At 43.1% G+C, this 21,068-nt stretch overlaps 2 protein-coding genes across 2 annotated transcripts; one reads left to right on the plus strand and one right to left on the minus strand.

The window, feature by feature from the left end:
* The first annotated feature begins 14 nt into the window (after window positions 1–14).
* echdc2 (enoyl CoA hydratase domain containing 2) lies at window positions 15–12,455 on the plus strand. The gene is made up of 11 exons (XM_034081737.1): window positions 15–333; window positions 938–1,005; window positions 1,201–1,288; window positions 1,378–1,464; window positions 1,553–1,645; window positions 3,364–3,420; window positions 3,517–3,579; window positions 3,687–3,811; window positions 5,050–5,100; window positions 5,173–5,220; window positions 12,115–12,455. Exons 1-11 carry the CDS (start codon window positions 93–95, stop codon window positions 12,190–12,192), a joined length of 999 nt encoding a protein of 332 aa, XP_033937628.1. The 5' UTR covers window positions 15–92; the 3' UTR covers window positions 12,193–12,455.
* On the minus strand, window positions 12,453–21,037 carry zyg11 (zyg-11 family member, cell cycle regulator). Its single transcript, XM_034081735.2, has 18 exons — window positions 20,604–21,037; window positions 20,097–20,262; window positions 19,244–19,455; window positions 18,816–19,133; window positions 18,254–18,367; window positions 18,046–18,162; window positions 17,822–17,962; window positions 17,386–17,562; window positions 16,888–16,952; window positions 16,608–16,707; window positions 16,474–16,524; window positions 16,215–16,376; window positions 16,004–16,051; window positions 15,708–15,905; window positions 15,571–15,623; window positions 15,204–15,301; window positions 14,868–15,068; window positions 12,453–14,784 (listed from the first exon to the last, which is right to left on the minus strand). The coding sequence occupies exons 1-17, from the start codon at window positions 20,625–20,627 to the stop codon at window positions 14,878–14,880; spliced, it is 2,235 nt and encodes a 744-aa protein (XP_033937626.1). The 5' UTR covers window positions 20,628–21,037; the 3' UTR covers window positions 12,453–14,784; window positions 14,868–14,877.
* Between the last annotated feature and the right edge of the window lie 31 nt (window positions 21,038–21,068).

Raw genomic sequence — 21,068 nt, forward strand, 5'->3', positions numbered from 1 at the left:
TTAAGTCCCTCCTCCTTCAGGAAGAAACATGCACCCTACTTCCTGCAAGTTTCCTAGTACACAATATTGCTGCCACTGAAAACTAAACAAGTATGGCAACTCTCCTTCGCAGACTCGCAATGTCCGGATGTTCATCGAGACGGTGCTTGGGAGTGTTTCTGCGGGAAATGCACAGCCGGACTTCCCCTCTGAATCCCCGGGAGGGACCGCGACTGCTAGCCGGTGGCAGTCTCCCTCTGACGACCTACAGTAGCACACACAGCCGCTGGCAGCACAGAAAGGCGGCGGATCCTCCAGAGGTGGAATTACATCGGTTAGAGGGGGAAGATAATGGTAGGGACACACACACACTTACATGTGATTCATCATTGTTCAAAGGAACACGGATACACTCTCAATTATGTAAACGTACACATGCACTGTTTGACAGGCACCTCTCAGTCATCCACCTGATACCTCAGTGTACTGTATCTCCTGTAGGCGGATCTGTAACTGTACATTGGATTTAAACACGAAGATATTAGCACGAATGCTGGTAATTATGGGATGTTTTAATGAGAAAACGTGGCTACAGATTATTGTCTTTACAGATATGTCCATCCATCAGCCTGTTTATTCCTCTTTCCCCCCCAGTTTTTCTGAGCACAACATTTATGGAAATGTTGTAACTATATGGAGGTCCACTGCCAAGTTGATAAATAAATCCGTTAAATTGTATGTAAAATGATCAAATAATTAGTTTCTAAGTCAGTTTCTAAGTCAACTTTTTTCTCAGTTATTGGATATTGTCAGAAAACAGTGAACAAATACCAGTCAATCACATCACATCACATGTTAAACTGTCTGTGTGTTCTTTCGTCAGACACTAATTTAATAACGATTTTGTCATAATTTAATATTTCTTTATCCCTCCACCTTTCTCTCTCCTGTTGCTCAGGGATAGTGGAGGTGTTGATGTGCAGACACAAGGCAAGAAACGCTCTGGGCTATGTGTTCGTGTCACAGGTGAGCTGACCGCACACACACACACACACACACACACACACACACACACACACACACACACACACACACACACACACACACACACACACACACACACACACACACACACACACACACACACACACACACACACACACACACACACACACACACACACACACACACACACAGAGAAACTGTGCCCTGTGTGTTCAGATGAGGGGGTTGGTGTCCAGTCTGTCCGAGGACTCAGCAGTCCGTGTGGTTATCTTCAGGAGTTTAGTTCCAGGTGTTTTCTGTGCAGGTAAGTGTTTTTCCAGAGCACCTACAACCTGCCATGGTTCTTTATTTTTGATCCAGGCTTTTCCTAATGACGTCTGTACGTTATTACAGGGGCAGACCTGAAAGAGAGAGCTCGGATGAACGACGCTATGTCTGATAACTTTGTTCACATGCTGCGAACCCTCATGACTCAGATAGGTAAGAAAGTGAGCAGTTGACTACAATAGCCATCCCCTGAGATTACACACAAGTCTATGCATCTGTTGACCCTCCTCTGTCCTCACAGCATCATTGCCCATGCCCACCATCGCGGCGATGGACGGCGCTGCCCTGGGAGGCGGGCTGGAGATGGCCTTGGCCTGTGACCTCCGCACTGCTGGTGAGTGACCTCTAAAACCAATTCTCCCCTATCAACTCTGAACTAGAAGAGTATGTGCATCATGCTTGAGTATATTTAATATTCCTCTCTCCTTCCTTCAGGTGATGTTAATTGTGTATGAAAGGGAATGGCATGTTGTCTCCACAGCTGTCACCAGAACAGTCATGTCCAATCAGTGATGGGTCAGCAGGATGGAGAAGGATAGCATTCTCTTACCCCTAGATTCCACCGGGTCCGTCTGCTTTCTAGATTGACAACTCCCTCATAACATCAGTGTAGATCAGTGGTCCCCAACCTTTCTTCCCAAGAGCCCCCCCAAATGACTCCTGTTGGAAGTTGCGCCCCCCCACACACAAGGGGGGGCGCAACAGCGGTAATTAAAGTTTAAAAGTCTCAAAAATGCTGCAACTACTGTCACAAACTGGATGAATGTGGAGTATTTTGTTAAAGGAGGATGAAAGCGTAATTAAGGAGCACTATTGGAGTGACTTTGATGGTTATTGGACTCAGGATTAATTCATTTGGATTCCCGCTGTATGAAGAAATTAAAGGACGGCGCAAGTGGAAACAATTCGCAAAGGGATTAAACTGTTTAAAACACATGCTCAAAATAAGCCGGATTTTGCCGATGTGTTTATGTGGATTCAAAAGTTGTAAATAATCTACAAAATGGAGGAGACCGATCTGATCGGAGCAACTGTGACAAATAATCCAACTGAAACCGGCATGGACAATGACTGTTTTAAAAATGCGCTTATCCAGAAAAGCCTGGTTTGGACACTTTACGGGCAGAAGAAACATTTCTATTAAAGAAATAATTATACATTTCTGTCTTGTTATGCCTATAATAGCTACTAACTTGAAGTAAAAAAAAAAAAAGTCTAAATATGATATTTGGCCTCAAATCATCTGAGGCCTGGCGCCCCCCCTGCGACTTTTGGCGCCCCCCAGGTTGGGAACCACTGGTGTAGATTACCGAACCAGTTCTCAACCAGCTCTACTGTTTAATTGTGAAATACTGGAGAATTGTACATCTTTATGACTTGAATTCACATTTGAAATTAAACAATTAGATTTAAGTTTCTACAGTTCATATAAACGGTTAAAAGCAAAAGCTTCCATTCCCTCCATTTTTGTATTTTTTTGTTATCTACATGCTCCTTTTTATTGAGTCAGGTCAAGGTTTTTCCTTTTTTCGCCAGTTTTTTGCAAACTCAGTTTTGAGATGTTCATCTTTTCCTGAAAAAGGTTTATTAATGGAATGGGGAAACGCTCAACCTTAACAAGCAGATTTCCATACTGAAATTTGAGGATATGTGTATAAAATGATGAAGACATACAGAATGTTCCATCCATCAATTGATTGACTATCTTAAATCTACATCAGGGAAAATAAAAGGTTCAAACTCCACAGCGGTCATGCAAAAACCAGTCGTTATTGCCTATCTCCCATTGTTAATGATTAGTTGAGTTGAGCCAAGGGACTAATGATAACCGGCGAGGCCTGACATATCTGCCCAGCTGTTCATGGAGCTGAACACATGTGATTGGTTGAATTAGTCGTAGCAGCTCTGTGATTGGCTGATCGGCTAAGTGAGCAGGTGTTTGAGTCTGTTGCTCTGACAGAGGCATCAGTCAGACTTTACGCCCTCCACAGCTTAATGGCACTCCGCAGCTCTGACCTTCAAACGTCCTCTGTGTGTGTGTTTGTGTTTCAGCACATTCGGCACAGATGGGTCTGATCGAGACGACGCGAGGGCTACTCCCAGGGGCGGGTAAGACGAACACAGGTCACAAAAAAGACCTTACAAAGTGAGAGGAAAAGGCAAAGCAGCTGTGAGAATTTGACCTTGAGGTGTTTTGTCCTGCAGGGGGCAGTCAGCGGCTGCCAAGGACGGTCGGCATGACTCTGGCCAAAGAGCTCATCTACACAGGTGGGGTAACAGAAACGCTGACATGTTGCTGTACACAACAGGATGCTCATCTGTCAGTGAGGGCATTGTTTATCCCACACTCTCTCTGTCTGTCTGTCTGTTGTCAGGTAAGCGTGTGGGGGGGCAGAAGGCTCTGGAGATGGGACTGGTGAACAGATCTGTGGAACAGAACGAGACGGGAGACGCTGCCCTGAGAGAGGCGCTCAGCCTGGCCAGAGAGATACTGCCTCAGGTCAGAGAACAACACACACTTTCTCACTCTGCTACTGATGCATCCCCTCCCTTCAGGGTCTATTCTCCTCTCATAGCTGGAGACCTAATTGTTTCTTGTTCACATTTTTGACTGGGCCTGATTATACAATAAGAAATAACAATTCTTATCAGAAATGCTGTAACTATATGGAGGTCCACTCTTGCCAAGTTGATAAATAAATCCATTAAATTGTATGCAAAATTATCAAATAATTAGTTTCTAAGTCAGTTTTCAATCAGGGATGCATTGATGTCCATTCTAGCCCAAGTAAATAAAGAAATACATTGGAAATTAAGAAATTGAATGCAAGATGATCATTTTGTTCAAAAGTCAGTTTTCAATCGGGGATGTGACTAAATGTTTTTCTCAGTAATTTGATATATCATAAAAAAATCCTCTGTTCCCTCTCTCTCTAGGCCTCTGTTGCTCCATATTTCTTTCACTCCAGTTCAGATGCCCACAGAGTGGCATTCAAGAGTAGAAACACACACACACACACACACACACACACACACACACACACACACACACACACACACACACACACACACACACACACACACACACACACACACACACACACACACACACACACACACACACACACACACACACACACACACACACACACACACACACACACACACACACACACACACACACACACACACACACACACACACACACACACGTGTGTGTGAACGTGAGAGTTTGCATTGAATGAAAGTGAGGTGGCACAAAGAACATAATGGGCCCAAGGCCTTTCCTCTTAGTGTTCCTGTGGCTTCCTGAGAAAAAAAACCCATTATCTTTATAAATCAAGGGGAAAAGCTTCTATAGTCCAGTCTTTAAATGTCCTTAGTTTAAAAAGAGTGCTTTTTAAATGGCTACTCCACAGGTTCTGTTTTTAACTTGAATAAAGTTGGTGTATTTTCAAGAGACGGATACAAAATAAGATCTTGAGTTTTAGTGCCTTGTATGAGCCAATCTCCCAAAAACTGAATCCTACATTTCCCAAAATGTCCCTGTCATTTTATTTCATCATAAATACCAACTCCTCAATTTGTAATTAAAGCTTTATGGTATAAACATTTGTATGAATTCTACATTTTATTTTACTGCAGACTCTGCATAATTAAACGTTAATGGTGACAGGTAAACAGTATGGTGCTTTATTGATACCATTATCATCTAATTCACTGTGTTCTGTTTCTCAGGCTCCTATTGCTGTGCGGCTGGCAAAGGAGGCAATGGACAGAGGCATTGAGGTATATCATGATTCATTCATTTGTAGTTGTTCTGCATCAGTGATGGTACTGAACTGAGTCTTTCTTTCCCAGGTTGACATCACTTCAGCGATGAAGATAGAGAAGATGTGTTACGCTCTGGTAAGTCTTCAAGTTTTTATTTCATTACAAAAACACTTACTTCAGATGCGGCTGACCCCAGTGATTTGTAAGCAGTACATATTGTCAAGTTCTGATTGGGTTTGGTTGATTGACTCCTGCCTAAACTTGAAAAAAGGCCTGGTTCACTCCAAAGGACACACGGGACAACTCAGTCTTGACTCTTTCCTTTTTATTTGAGATACTGTAGAATTTGCCCTTCACTGTTTTTAATCTGATATCATTATCCTTATTTTAATATTGACTTTCGTCTCGACACCTCCCACTTGAGCTCCTGGTTACTAACCCAAGGAGCTCACACCAGTCCTTCAAATCACGCCTGTTCTTCAACAGGAAGTAAGATGACAAGGCGCCTGACATCCCTATGAAGAATTGTGGCAGGGAGCTTGCTTGGCTGTCCTTCAAATCAAATCAAGTTCTATTTATATAGCACATTTTTAAAACGATTTTTGGCCGAGCCAAAGTGCTGTACACGCAATAAAAACACTTTACTGCGATAGCAAAACGGAAGACAATAAATTGCAACAGCAAATATAAAAATCAAACAGGGAAATGTCAGTCGTACTCCGCTCTGACTAGAAGGCCAGGGAGAAGAAGTGAGTCTTTAGTGTCGATTTAAAAACCCTAGGGTCTGGGCCGACCTCACATGGAGGGGCAGAGTGTTCCAGAGCCTGGGGCCAGCTGCTGCGAAGGCTCGGTGACCTCGGGTTTTGAGCCTGGTCTTGGGCACTATCGGCAGCAGCTGGTCAGCTGACCTTAAAGCTCTGGCTGGGGTGTAGCGATGGAGGAGTTCTGCTATATAAGCCGGAGCCAGCCCATTTAGTGCTTTAAAAACAAATAAAAATGAGTTTAAAATCAGCCAGTGGAAGCCAGTGCAATGAAGCCAGAATTGGGGTGATGTGGTCACGCTTTTTATGGCCAGTGAGAAGACGCGCAGCTGCGTTCTGGACTAGCTGCAGGCGTCTAATTGACGCCTGGTCCACACGTATAGAGCGTTGCAATAATCCAACCTCGTGGTTACAAAGGCGTTAATAACCCTTTCTAGGTCTTTGAGCTAAGAGAGGTGTTTATTAGTAATAAAATACTTGCTCCAACTGAATCGAAAACATCTCTGAGAAGGCGAGAGGGAATGCTGTCTGAGGTGCAGTTTGTCGGCCGCAGGTGCATGACTACATCCGAGAGGGAAGAGATGGATACAGGCTCAAAGTGGTCGAGGACAGCAGGGCACAGAAAGGGAGCAGGATCTGGGTTAGCACTAGTGTGGGCTAGCCTAAGCGCAGATACTTTTTCGATCAAAAAGTTAAGAAACTTATCACAGAGTAGTCGATGGCACAATTGAAGAAACATCACAGGGATTAATGATCGAGTTGAGGACATCAAAAAGAACAGGTTTATGGCTGTTTTTGGAGATTAACAGAGAACTGTGCTCGGTTATGGCTGCTTTGACTGCCGTCTGGTAGTCGGAAAGGCAAGCACGAAGGATTTCTAGGGAGACATGAAGTTTATCCTTTGTACCGTCTATAGACTTCATACTTCATAACTTTGGGTAGCTGGGAAAGGTTCTCACATTGACATCCTTACGATGCCTTTTCCATCAATATTTACACTGATCACTCTTGCCAGTTTGTCATGTCTTCTCAGGGCGTTTTGGTCAGCCAGCCACACCACATCTCCCACTGCGACATGGCCCCCTCCCGTTTGGCAGGTGTAACAAAGCCAATTGGTTCGTAAAGTCCATCCACTTGGCTCAGCTCCCGTCTACTCAGTGGATTAGGTGTCTCAGGTCTCACTTGCTTTAGGAGGAGATCTTTGCCCACTCATCTTCTTTTTCCTTTTGGAGAAGTTGATTGAGGTCGACATGTAGATCTTATCTTCCTCCACTTTGTACCCGATTCCCAGGGCTTTGTTGTCCTCCTCTCTCATCTGATTTGGAAAGATGAGTTTCACTTTCTGCTGTTGCTTCTTCTCCTCCTCCTCCCAGGAGTGCTGCTGCAGTTTCTTGCCTCCCACATGGTTTGAGGCATAAGCCACCAGCTCTTTCGACCATTTCGTGCACCTGGACTTTGTCTCCAGCTTGCCACTCAGGCTCCTGCTTCAGCTGTTTTCCTGTCCTCGGGAATGTGGCCTCCACAGCACGTTTGTTGTTGGGGAGAGAAGTGGGGTCTTCAGTCCAGGGATATTTTGCGTCCCAGTGTGGTGATGTGACATGAGAATCCTTCCTGATGTAGGTTAGGCCTGCCTTTATCATATCCAGCTCCCTCTCCTCCGCCAGGGTCATCTCTTTACCTCCTGGTTGGTAATTTCAACCAGGCTGCTCCAATGCTGTCCCACCTCCACCATTCCAGGAACTCACGGTTAGTTGCAGCTGTGACCTTTACTTCAGCCATATCTTCCTTATGCAACTGTGCTGCATTGTTTGTTGGAAGCTTTATCTCCTCATACCTGACTGCAGCTGTTCTCATGGAGCGAGCAAAGTGTGTGATGGACCTGTGTGCCGCCACGTCAATCTCCTCAAACAGTTCGGGGTGTGCTCCGCCTACTGTTTTTCCCAGTGGACTTTCCCACAAGACAAGGTCTCCAACAACCTTCACTCTTTGTGGAGCAAGTCTTCCTTCTCTGTGGCTTATGAGGAGCTCAACTTCTTCTGGCCTCTTTAATTCGTCGGGCTTGACCTCTGGGAAGAACTTCTGCAGTTTTTCAGGACTGATGACTTTGTGCACTTTGGCGATCTCCTCTAGGCCATAGCAGACGAGTTCATGTGCCTTCTCTGTCCCTTTAGGAGTCTCTCACCCTAAGGAGGTATCTTTTTGTGTTCACCTTGACGGTCATTCCTCCTACACCATAAACATTCAGAGTTATTTGTTCACCTTGCAACCTCAGCCTGTCATCAGCCTTATGGGAGATGTCATTTGTGTCTGAGGCAAGGTCCAGCAGAGTCCCAATCTTCTGCCCTGCATTTGCAGTGACCTCCATCAGCATCATGATGACAGGAATGTCCCTGTCCAAAAGCCTTGACTGTCCTCCAGCTCTGCCTGTAACTGCTGTTTGGTTGGTAAAGGCTTTCCTGCACCTTTCTGCACGCTCTGGGGAAAGTTCAGCCAAGAATTTCTCCTGCTCCTCTGTGAGTCTGCCCTTACTTCTCCAGTCTCTTCCTCTCCTCTCTTCGAAGGGCATTTTGCTTCCCCCTTGTGGACACAGAAAGAAATGATGGTGAGGTGTCTCCTTTTTTACAGTCTTTGTTCCTGCACAGGTAATTGTCTCTGCAATATCCTCCTTCCTCATGACATCCAAGACACTTTCTGCATGCTCCTAGCTTTTTTAGAACAGCTTTCTTGTCAAACAGAGTTAGCCCTTTGAGCTTCCTGCAGAAGAATACCTTGTCATAGTGTCTCATCTCCACACACACAATACACACTCCTCCATGCTCCTTCTTTGCAGATCTTGTGGAAGCATATTTCTTCTCATACCTCCTGTCTGGATGGTCTTGCCTATCAGTTTGATCACCTATCCTTAGCTGTTCAAACCTCTACAGAATCTCTTCCTGCTTTTTTAGGAATTTAAGAAGCGTGTCGAAGTGGTTGTCTGGTGTGACGTTATATTTTGGATCAACCATGAAGACTAGCCAATCTCTCTTCACAAAGTCAGGTAACTTGCTCTCTATGGATTTGATTATGAGTGGGTTATTCATGGCGCCTGCGTTTCCCAGCTCTGTGAGGTCAGCAAGGGCTTTTTCCACATGCTGTATCAGCTCAATCACCTTTCTTGGCTGGTTTCCTTTCACATAAGGGATTCTCTCCAGTTCTTCCAAGATTTCTATGGCAATAGTTGACTTATTTCCATAGCTGAGTTATTTTGAAATCTTGTCATCCACACTGTCTAGAAGATGAATTTGTTTAGCTTCAGAAGATCCAGATGGCTCCCCCTGTCTTTGCAGGCTTTCCCAGTCTTTCCATCAGTGGTATTCTCTTCTGCAGCCATAGAAGATGGGAAGACTTGTGGGCTTAATCCTCACGACTAGTATTGCTGCTGTAGCCAGTTCCTCCTCTGCAATCCTGCATGAGGCAGTGTTGTAGTCAAGTCACCAATTCACGAGTCCAAGTCACCCTCGAGTCACCACTCTTCGAGTCCGAGTCCCCAAGGGAGAGTCGTAGTCGAGTCCGAGTCCAAGTCTGAGTCACCAAAGGAGTGTCCGAGTCCGAGTCATCATTACCTGTGTTCGAGTCCGAGTCCAATTCCGAGTCACTTAAGAAGAGTCCAAGTCAAGTCCGAGTCACAAGTCTTCATGTATTAATCTTCGTGGATATAATGTTTTGAAATGTAGCTGCTCCTCTACATTGCTTTTATCCTGTCTATTGAACTGCTGTGAAGCGAGTTTGGCTACAATTCTTGTAATAGGTGCTATACAAATATAAAGCTTATTTCTAATATTAATATTATTATATATAAATAAACTATATTTAAAATTAGTTACCTTTTAGAGAAGTGATTATATTTGTATGCCAATATTTTCCTATGGTAAAGTTTTCGTTTTGCACTTATTTTGATATTAATAAGATCGGGACTCTTATTTTGAAGGAACTTTTACGGGTTAAATCAGTTTACTGATAAAGATTTAGCCCCAGAAAGCACATGGCTACTTAGCATGCAAAATGATGTCATTATGCATGTTAAGTAGCCATGTGCTTTCGTGTTATGCTGAATCTTTATTTATTGATTAGATCACGTTACTCTGATGATAGTGTTCAAGACAGCCTATATGTCTGAACTCGATCCTTAGAGTAATGTGTTACGGAGCCTTCTCTTCAATATTGTTTCCACATAACGAGCATTTTGCTCTTTTCCAATGTGGAAGCAGAATGTGTGAAAGCATACAGCATGATGCGGGGTGTGTCTGTAGACATCTCTAGACTGGAATAGCGGGGCCCAGTACGTGAACTCGCCATACAGGATAGAGGACATCAGACTCCAGAGAAAATGTGCTCGAGTCCGAGTCCGAGCGTCAATGTACGAGTCGAGTCCGAGTCATAGTGGGTGGGGGGGGGGGGAATTCACGAGTCCGAGTCCAAGTCATCCTGCGCGAGAATTCACGAGTCCAAGTCCGAGTCGCGTCAATCAGTGTGCGAGTCCGAGTCGAGTCACGAGTCCCGAAAATCGGCACTCAAGTCCGACTCGAGTCCGAGTCCAGGACTCGAGTACTCCATCTCTGGCATGAGGTAACAAATCCAACTTGCCTCATCTCAAGTCTATTTTTCATTGCTTTGAGGTCCTTGACTCTGCCATCTAGATCCGTCTTCGACATCATGGGTATCCAGCGCTCCCAAGCTGCCATAACTTTGGTGGCCTCCTTCATCTGCCTCTCTAGAAGGGTCAGGAGCACCCCGTAGCCTTCCAGGTTGGTTCCTTCCACAGGCACATTCCCAGCTTGTTCACTGGCTTCTTCAATTGCAGTGATGAGCTCATATCGGCCATATCTGGGCCACAGGTTAGCTTGAATAAGGCTTCTCACCTCTTCCAGTCTGGCTTCAGCCTCATTCGCAGTCCTTTCAGTGTCACCCTCTTCCTGCTTTGCAAGAGCTTCTTCTTCTTTTGCTCCGGCCTTTTGAGCGTCTGCCTGGAAACCAGCCATGCAGTCATCATTGGCTTCAAGAACCCTCCTTAACCACTCTTTAAGCTTGGTGAATTCCTCCCTTAGCTCTGCCTCAACCATGCTGCTTGCCTCTCTGTTGAGGTAGTTGGCCTGCCTGGTGAAGTTACTTTTTGCAGTAGTTGTTGCTTTCTTGAGCTCTTGAACCGTCTTCCCCAGGATATCTTCTGCCATCTTGAGCTAATGGAAATACACAGCTTCCCTTCTCTGCGTCAACAGCTTTCTCTGGACGTCTGAAGCCTTTTATCCTCTGGCCCAGGCTGCTCCGCTGGTTTTCAACTGTCAAGTTCTGATTGGGTTTGGTTGATTGACTCCTGCCTAAACTTAAAAAAAGGCCTGGTTCACTCCAAAGGACACACGGGACAACTCAGTCTTGACTCTTTCCTTTTTATTTGAGATACTGTAGGGTTCTTTTAGCTCCATGCAGCTTCATTTAGCTTCCATGTTGCTCATTCAGACGTTTTAGATTAATACTTTGTAAGACTAACTACAAATAATAATTCAATTCAATGTTTTCCATCACACATATCTTCAAACCAGATACATATCTTTATATTACCAGCAGTGTCTTTGGGTGAATCCTTCTCAACCCTCTCCTCTCTGCCACTCAGTGAATTGTTTCTGTCTTTTGTCCTCTGCTGAGAGTGTGTATCTCCAGGTGCTTTGCATCAGGTTCATTATATACGTGACTCTTTGCTGCTCTTTGAGCCACATCTCTAGTGGAACCACAGATTTTAGGCTCCCTGTCACCGCCTGCTGGACTGGAGCCAGATTTAGAATTTGCCCTTCACTGTTTTTTATCTGATATCATTATCCTTATTTTAATATTGACTTTCGTCTCGACACATATTATACTAGTTGGGTTCAGCTTTGATGCTCACTCTCAGGCATTTGGGAAAGCCTCTGAGGCTGCAACGAATGATTATTTATATTATCAATTATTTTCTAGATGAATCCAATTATCATTTGGTCTATAAAATGACAGAAAATAGTAATATCCCAGTTTGTTACAAAGTGATGCATTGCAATGTCTTGTTTTGTCAGTCTAAAACCTAAAAACATTCAATTTAATGTTATAAAATAGGAAATCAGGAAATCTCCATGTTTGAGAAGCATTTCTGCGAGAAAAGAAAATTGGACAATTAAACAATTATCAGAATATTAACCGTTTTTTTTCTGTCAGATTATCTTCACGCCATTGTCCTGGTGTAACGATCACTCTCTGTTTTCAGGTCATTCCCACCAAGGACAGAAAAGAGGGAATGGATGCCTTCATTGAAAAGAGACCCCCGCGGTACACTGGGCAATAAACCTTTTGGACATATGGAAATGTCTCCCTCCGCCGCTCAGCGCTCCTCCATAACCTCATGTCTGATAGACAATTAACGCCCATTGATTTTTTCTGTGTGCATCCCAGACAGTATCAATACAAGTGTTTGATTTTGTGACTCATGATGAGAGCGACATTGGGATATTTCTATTTGATCAGAGAAAAAGTAGTTTTATACTGTTTATTCACCCATATATCCATATGTTTGTCACATTTTTTTGAAATAAAGAAACACAAATGTCATCTCTAGTTTATGGGAATGTACATTCTTTATTTCCAAACTTGAAAACGAGACTCAACAGCAACATGGCAGTCACAGCAGATGTACCGCATCGGGACGAATTAAACTCTTATGAAAAATGAAACTGGCCTTCATTCAATGTGATGTTCAGAGGCAACAATCGAACGCATCCGGAGCAACAGAAAACAAACAAATTATCATCTGCTGCTCGTTGTCCTTGATGAAGCTGTGAGATCAGCTCAGGACACACCATATTTAGCAAGCTCTCACAACATCAACTGATTTACAGAAACAATAAGACCATTTCTCAGTAAGCAGATGAGGTGATGTTTGTTTTGCTGATAGATGTTTTAGAGTACCATTAGCAGCCCAATATATTATCTTTACCATTAACATTAATTATTTATAAAAATCTTGTAACCCATCTCCGTTGTTCCTGATGAAGCCAAAATCCACTCTGCCTCAAAAATGTTGTGTCAGGGGTTTGGCATAATTTTGAATAAGAAATAATTAGCAAACAGAAAAGGTCTGCAACTAATGAGATTTGCATTATTGATTTATCCGCCGTTTATTTCCAAGAATAATCGATCAATTGTTTAGAGAATTTTCACTTTTTTCAGATTTTTTTATAGACCAAAGTCTGAGGAAACTTAAGGCGTAGTGTTTGTCCTATTTAGTTTCCCCTTCTGGGTTTTTGTATAAAGTGTATGCGCGCCTGGGATATGCACAGTCTCCAAATGTAAAGTTATTGCAGTCCTTATCCCAAAGATAGTTAGTTTAAGAAGATATAAAATGGAAAAATATTCCAACTTGAGTGATTGAAAAGTTTTTTTCTGCCAGTATGCAAATTAATCAAAAATATTAATTTGTCAAAATGGTTGCTGCTTATTTTTTTCTGTAAATCGCCACATCATTGCAGCCCAGATGGAAAATAAGGATGGGACATTAATGAGAACCAAGATCTCATCTAGACAGCAGAAGTGCTAAATTGGCATTCTGGAGGATAAGTCATTTCAGAACAGAAAAACATTTCCGATAACTCTCCCAGTTTTTTCCTTATTTGTTTTCTTTGTTCTTAAACATCATTTTCAGATAAACACAGTCCGGAACATTCAGTATAATAATTTCCATGCAACCAATTCAACCTCTCCTGAACAAACAATAACCATTGCTCTCATTTTCTATTATGTACAAATTAAATACACTCTTTAGGATGCAGCTAGTTGTACATACAAACACATGCTCACACTGAAGTGCTGTCTGTGTTTAACACGCAATGGAAAGCACAGCGAACATATCAATATATATATATATATATACATATACACACACACACACACACACAGGAGTTTCTCAAAAAAAGACAACGGCCGTGACTCAATACACATCCATCATGAATATACTGACCACATCTTTATTGCCATTTGTTGTCAGAGAAGACCCTGGTTAGCAGACACAATGACGGTATACATTTAACTCTGGATCTTCTGATTTACAGCACGACTGGTTTGCAACTGCTATGTCTGATTTAGGAGCTGCCAAAGGTTTAGGAAAAATATTTACTGGAGCTTCTTCAAGAGATACAACTTCTTTATAAGGTTAAGTTTGAAACTTTTGAACCCACTGAAAAAACTCTAGGCAAGTGTCCTGTCACATTCAATAAAATGCATTAGCTGATAAAAGACTAAATAAAGAAGTGAGCAACAGCCGTACTCAGGACCTGTCGGCATTGGGTTTCAGTGAACGCATCACTGCTAGCCTATAAACAAACAAGCAGGCATTCCTAAAACGAACAGTACCAGCATTCAGACAAACTCCAGCATGCTTGTGCTCACAGCAGCGCCATGCGTATATATCTACTAAGCTAAAAACGACCAAGTCAGACAACCAGAGCCTTCAGTAACGTACAGGAGCCGGAGGGTGTTGCCCTCAGCGGAGCTTTCAGGGGTTCAAACTCAAACTGAGATTTGTACACGAGCACTGAATGTTTTTTTGGCATTATATTCATCGTGATTCACAATGAACAGCGAGCACAGACACAAACCTCAGGATGAGATTTTAAGCTTTACTGACCAATAGTTCTCATAGTTATCACTGTTAGTCACAAGATTAACACACACGGAGATTCTTTTGTTTTGAGACAAACACAGGAAATAAATTATGTTAGTGTGTGTGTGTGTGCAAATAATTGTCTAGAGTTTGTCCTTTAATGTTTCCTTTCTCTGGGCTCGTGATAAAGTGTGTTTGTGCTTGGGATATGCGCACAGGCATACACGATTCCTCTCATGGGACCCAGCTTATATCCTGAACTTGGTCAGGGAGCCTCATTTTCTGAAAGAGAAATTTAAAAGAGTGAAAAACCGCCATCCATTGTATTACTGATCTGGCGAATGAACATTAGTGTGAGTGTTTACCTTTGTGAGGTTACTGTGGCGGCGGGTGGCGACTGGTGTGTGTGTGTACCGGCTGTCCCGTGCGCGCTCTGTGGCGCTGCAGGCTCTCCAGAATGCTCTTAGCCAGCAGCTGGACATCTTTGTGGGTCTGTGGGTGTGTGTTCACCAGCTCCAGCTGCTGCAGGCCGCCCTCCTCCAACAACATGCTACAGTAGCGAGCGGCTGCAGACACACAGGGTGAAAACAACATTACATCCTTAAGCCATTGGGGGAGAAAGTTACTGCCTAAAGAGACGGCAGTGTTTTATTTGTGAATGTACTCATTTGTGAGAACAATAGGTTCTATATGTGTCTCACCGTTCTTGCTGCAGACATGCTGCATGGCCCAGGCCGCCCACAGCTGGACCCCGGGGGTGTGAAAGCACTCCAGGAGGGGAAAGAAGGGGTTAAATGATCTAAAGAAAGAGAGACAATAAGAATATATTTAGTATGTACTCCATATAGCATGTTTAGGTTTAGGCTATAGATAGTTATAAAGAAAAGTAAGTTCAGACACAAATTAAAAAGTAGTAGGATGAAACCTTCTCTTTTGGCGCTACTTTAAAATAGATTTTTCAGCATTGTATGAAAATAAACTTGAATAGGCTTTAGCAAGTAATACATCCTTTGGTCATTTCAAGTTCTTTTTTTGCTTTATTATGACTGTTGAGAACCGGCATCTCACCTGTAGGCCACCATCTCACACTCAGGCGCGGGCCACTTCATGATGACATTATGCTGGAGAGATACAAATGTAAACAGTCAAACAAACGGTTCCAAAATAACTGCAGTATTTATTAAGAATGTTTTGCAGATTCCTACCAGCTGCTCCAGCAGGGAGGATCGGAGCTCGGCACTGAGCGTCCAGGTTTCCTCTCCTCGAGACATCAGATGTGCGAGGATGCCTGCGGCGAAGTAGCTGACCTCCACCTCGGAGCTGTGCAGCAGCGTGCTGATGTGGTCCAGGAAGCTCTGCACCATCAGCTCTACGTGCAGCTCCCCCACCTCGGCTATGTTGTTCTACACAACAAATGGAGAAAAGGCGATAATGATGTTATAATATTGTAAATTAATGATGTCTTCAGTTTTTCTTAAGGCTAGTAGAGCAGTTCACTCACCAGCAGGCCGAGAACCTTCTGCTGAATAGAGGACTCGTTGGGGAAGGACTGCAGAGGGAGGGGGGGGGGGGGGGGGTAAAGGAGCAAAACAACAGTGAGTCAATCCCCCTGAAGGCATATGTGCTGCTACATAACAACATGTGATTAATTAGCATGATCATTTGCTCTGAGTCTCTCCACTGCTTATTTACACGTTGATATTTCTGTGTACCTCTAAAACTTTAATGAACAGGTCCAGGCCCTGGTTCTCAATAAAATGGCGGCAGGTCGTCGGCGATTCATCGGTGAGGTTCCACAGAGCGCTCAGTGTGAATTTGAGGGTGGCGTCCACCACGCCCTGAGTGGCCTTCTGACGCACGATGTGGAGCAGTTGCTGCGGGCAGGATGGGAGCATTATTAGCAATGAAATGTGAATGTTTTGGTAAATTAGCAACAGTGAAAGAGAACAGAGCCAAAATGAGAAACCTTACCTTCACTATGAACAGCTCTGCTCCCAGCTGAGCCGTCTGCTCTGTCGACAACTGGGAGAAGCAAACGTCGAGGAGTTTAATAATAACTTGTGTAATCAATTCATTAATTACAGCAGAAGTTGCACAACATTTACCTTGGCAGCGAGTATGGAAATGATAGCCACAGCCATCCTCTGCATGTTCTGGTCCTCGTGGTTGCAGAGCCACTGCATCACTAGCTTGGCAGCTTCAAACCTTGCAAAGAAGAGGAAGACATATTATTAACACAAGATATGTTTTCTATGACAAGTTTAAGACTTCACTTATTGCTTTAACCGACAGACATTTACTGTTTATTTAATAGATTTATTATTTATAGTACATGATATCTGTATGTTAAAATGAGATTCAAATATGAAATAAGGTATTTCTCACCTGTTGAATGGAACTTCCTGCAAAATGCGGTCACTGCACAGAGACAGCAGGCAATTCTTCTGGAGCTGATGACAGAGAAACCAAAACAGATATCAGACCAAAACCTGAACAACAAGCGAAACGTTTACAATCAGCTGTTACAATATAATTATAGTAGTATTTATAGTTGCTGCTCAACAGTGCATAAACATAAGTGACTTATAGGAATAGCAAATTCAGGAAAAATAATTTAGAAATCAAATCAATTGTAAAGGGGAAAACTGTTATTGACTAGTCATACCTAAGCAGATACAATTGTATAAAGATTTCGAACTTGATTGGTTTGTCCAACATTGATGGGAACTGGTGACATGTCACACAAACGTGATCATTTCCTGTCCTTGTGAGCCGAATCAAGTTCACCAAACGAAATGCAGCAAAATGCGGTCATGTTTGTTTTGACAAACTGCGGCACCCATGAGGAATGCCAGAGGGACAGCAGTGCAGGCATGGAGCTACCTGTTGGTGGTTGGGGAACGTCCTCATGGCCTCCAGCAGAAGCTGAGTGACGGTGCTCAGCAGTCGCACTGGCATCCCTGCAGCCAGGTCCTGCTTCGTCAGGTTGAACACACAGGCACTGGCTGCCAGCTGGACGTTCAGAGTGGCAGGGTGGTTCTTCATCCCCAAAACCACCAGCTAGAGGAAAACAAGAGAATATTATGTTCAGTGATATGATGGGGTGTAGGGCTTAGACCTTAAACTCTCTCGGAGGAAATTTGAAACTCATGACATACAAATTAAGGATGACAAAAGATATACTGTGGTAATTTACTCAGCTTTCTTAGAGAAAAGGCAAGAGCTAGAATGACTACTTTAGGGTTGTATGCCTCTGCTTACCAGGTTTTAGTTTACATGTCTGTTCAAAATCTGCAAAAGTACAATAATGTGGGTTCACCTTAAGGATGTCAGGCCTGGGCTTCTCCATCACATGGGTCAGGCTGAACAGATGAAACAGAGCTTCCCTCACAAACCCTTCTCTCTCACTGTAGCGCCGCAGGGCCTCACAGATCTGGGTCTCGTAGGCTTCTCCTGTTACCTGTTGCATACAAAGTTTACTTTAGCAAACCTGATTTTTTTTGCACCATGGTTTCAATGATATTTAACACATCTGTACTCTACCTTTAGATTTCCATCACCAGAGAGGAACTCAGAGAATCCAGCATCTGTGGCCAGAAGTCCCACAAAGGTCATCCCTGGTCTCTCCTCAACAAATGCCTTGACAGCTGCATCCGTCACCTGCAAAGTTGACATAAGAAATGACCACATAGCTCTAGAGCCTGTATGTTTTCTTTACAATCTAAATTAGATAAATATAAAACACACACACCTGTTTCCTCCCTGACACATCCAGGGAAACTAGAGCGGGGAGGATCCCTGGCTGTCCAAGCAGTTGTCGAGCCACATCAGAAGTGAACTGCTTATCATCACTGATGTCCAGGTGCTACACAAACACACAAAATAATATTACCATTGCGATGCATCCTGATTATCATCAAATTATGATTACAAATCTTATAATGGGATTAAAACTAGGATAACATCGAATGGAATTTTGTTAATATACACATGTTTTATTTCATTACAGATGGGGAATGTTTTTTCAGTAAACATATTTAGTTAAAAACAAACAATACCAATCAAAGCATACAGTCCCCCAGTACAAATGAAAGTTAAATCATATTTAAAAAATACCAAAATAGTTGGAGTCTGTTCTTTTGTACATACACATTTCTGTATTTTGTCAAATCTGATTGATGGTGTTTTCATAGGATTCGTGATAAAGTCCTATATAGTCAAATCCCTATATGTTGTGGTTGAAATTACAAAAAAATGTGTTCTTTGCACAAAACAAATCGAAGTCCAAAATACAGCTCCCTCCTTCCACTCACCTGCAATACATTCAGCTGTCCGATGACTCCCAGCAGCTGAGCCGTGCTCATCTCCAGCCTCTTCAGCTGGTGCAGCGTCAGAGAGCGCAGCCGCTCCTTCAGGCCCAGCAGGGGGGTCAGGTTGGTCACTGACGTGTTGGACAGATCCAGGCTCTCCAGCCGAGGCAGGGAACACACGTCCACCAGCCCAGAGTCATAGAAGTCCACGTTGGCAAGAGAAAGGGAGCGGAGACCCGGGAGGGAGCTGAAGCGGTACCGACTGGGTTCCTCCAGAGAGGACATGGTGAGACCAGTGAGGACAAGTCGCTGGAGGGACTCCTGCGGGATGATTGAGAGAGGAAGCCAAAGCATAGGATTACATTATTTCAATATCAAGGGAGCAGAGGGTGTCATCTTTTTATACACAAGTTGATATTTTATCCCTCTACCTGACAGAATTTATTGGTGGCCAGTCCTTGTAGAATATCAGGAATCGTGAGGTCTGCATTGACCCTGGCAGCATCCAGCTCCAGCAGTCTGTGAGGGCAGAGGGCTTTCAGAAAAGCCTCGGCAGAGATACGCGCTGTGCGGATGCAGGCCCGTCTCAGCCGCAGGTATTCACAGTTACGAAATACCCCCGCTGTGCTGTCATTCAACAGACCTGCAGTGGAAAGAACTCCGGTTGAGTTTAATCTTTGGAATGAGGACCAAGCCTTGCACAATACTGTCTTTGTTTACCAACCGCAGTGATTAGGTCAAGGTGACAACATACCAAATGGTTTTGTAATTTTTGAAGGTAAACAAGAAGCTTTAGTAAGGCACCCAGGAGAAGCATAAAAGTTATCCTTTTTTTTCAATCAAGTATTTAGTTCAGTTGTTGTTGTTATTGAAGGGTTCAACAGATGATTTAAGAGTGTGAAAATGAAGATATAAATATTTACTGTAGTGGTTTTGTTGGTTTAGAAATTACCAACACTGTTTGTGTGTTTCGAGGGAAACACACAAGAGTCTTTCCTCTTAATATGACACAATAAGAATACATTTCAAATGGCTTTATGTTATAAGCAATGCTGTTTTTCATTAGGTCAAATATTGAATGTATGTTTTATTAAGTGCAACACAAAGTTAGCCCTGATAAGTTACTTTCAATTGTTATATCAGGTCTCCCTTGTAAAAGAGATTGTTGATCTCAATGAGATTTTTACCAGGATGAATAAAGGCTACAAAAAAACAATATCAAGAGACACATAAGCCTTGGGAACATATTGATGATCCCCCTCTAAAAAAAAGGTCCATGTTTACCTTCAGTGGCCATCTTGGCCAGCAGCTGGTCTGCCAGCTCCTGTGGGAAGAAGACAGCCTCTCTGAAGCACAGGGAGCCATCAGGGCGCTTCACACAGAAACACTCCAGGTTTTGGCTGACATGAGTCAGGCACAGATCTGTCAGAGCCGGGGGAGAAGCCTCATCCTGAAACATGAAGAGGATGCTTATTGATGCAGACAAATCAAACTTTATTTATAAAGAACTTTTCAAACACAAAAGGTAACTCAAAGTGCTTCACCAACCAAACACAGACAATTAAAATAATAAAAAAATAAAAACAATACTATCTCCTCCTTCCCTGGTATAACCAGAGTAACACATCGTTTTGTGAGTAAAAAGAACACTTAATACCAACGCAGAATACAATTAGAATAAATCAAAAATATAATGTAATTCAGTAAAAAGCTTAATTAAAAAAGTGCAATTCAATGTAATTTGCAAAAGTAGCGACTGTACATTAATACCGAAGGCTCAACAGGACCTACCGTGTTTAGGAAACTATAGGCCATGGCTTTAAAAACTCTATATATTATGAGACCGACTGGTTTCTTTCCACGACGGGAAAAATAAAGCTGTGCAATCAAACAGCTGAGCCTTTATCCGTGTTGGTCTGCAGTGTTAAACTGCATGAGAGCCTGACGTTATCTTAACACTGTTGACAAAATACAACAGGAACTATGGAAAGAGAGCCCGGACGATCGTTAGCGGAGAGCCAGCTAGCTAGCTAACTTGTTGTCGCCTCCTTTTTGGTAAATCGCTCTCCGTACAAAAAATTCGAAAGCTGTCTGCAGTGACGGAATTCATGTTAAAATTAAAATGGACTTTCCACTGTTGCGGCTGAAGCTCTAAATTAAAGACTCAAAATGGCAATATGGTTTTGACAGCCGGTAGTTAGGTCTATTTTTGACTAGAAGACCAGTAAACAAAAGGTCACTGCTCTGGAAGTACAT

The sequence above is a fragment of the Pseudochaenichthys georgianus genome, chromosome 4 (assembly GCF_902827115.2).
Source record: "Pseudochaenichthys georgianus chromosome 4, fPseGeo1.2, whole genome shotgun sequence".
In the NCBI taxonomy this organism is placed as follows: domain Eukaryota; kingdom Metazoa; phylum Chordata; class Actinopteri; order Perciformes; family Channichthyidae; genus Pseudochaenichthys; species Pseudochaenichthys georgianus.

Excerpts from the sequence above, each read along its gene's own strand:
- zyg11 (XM_034081735.2), bottom strand. The coding sequence starts at position 20,627 with ATGGCCTATAGTTTCCTAAACACG. Across the intron at positions 16,953-17,385 it reads CGTTCCCCAACCACCAACAG|CTCCAGAAGAATTGCCTGCT; the intron begins GTAGCTCCATGC and ends CTCTGTCATCAG. Across the intron at positions 15,069-15,203 it reads GCATGTCTGCAGCAAGAACG|CCGCTCGCTACTGTAGCATG; the intron begins GTGAGACACATA and ends GTGTGTCTGCAG.
- echdc2 (XM_034081737.1), top strand. The coding sequence starts at position 93 with ATGGCAACTCTCCTTCGCAGACTCGCAATGTCCGGATGTTCATCGAGA. Across the intron at positions 3,580-3,686 it reads CAAAGAGCTCATCTACACAG|GTAAGCGTGTGGGGGGGCAG; the intron begins GTGGGGTAACAG and ends GTCTGTTGTCAG. Across the intron at positions 5,101-5,172 it reads CAATGGACAGAGGCATTGAG|GTTGACATCACTTCAGCGAT; the intron begins GTATATCATGAT and ends TTTCTTTCCCAG.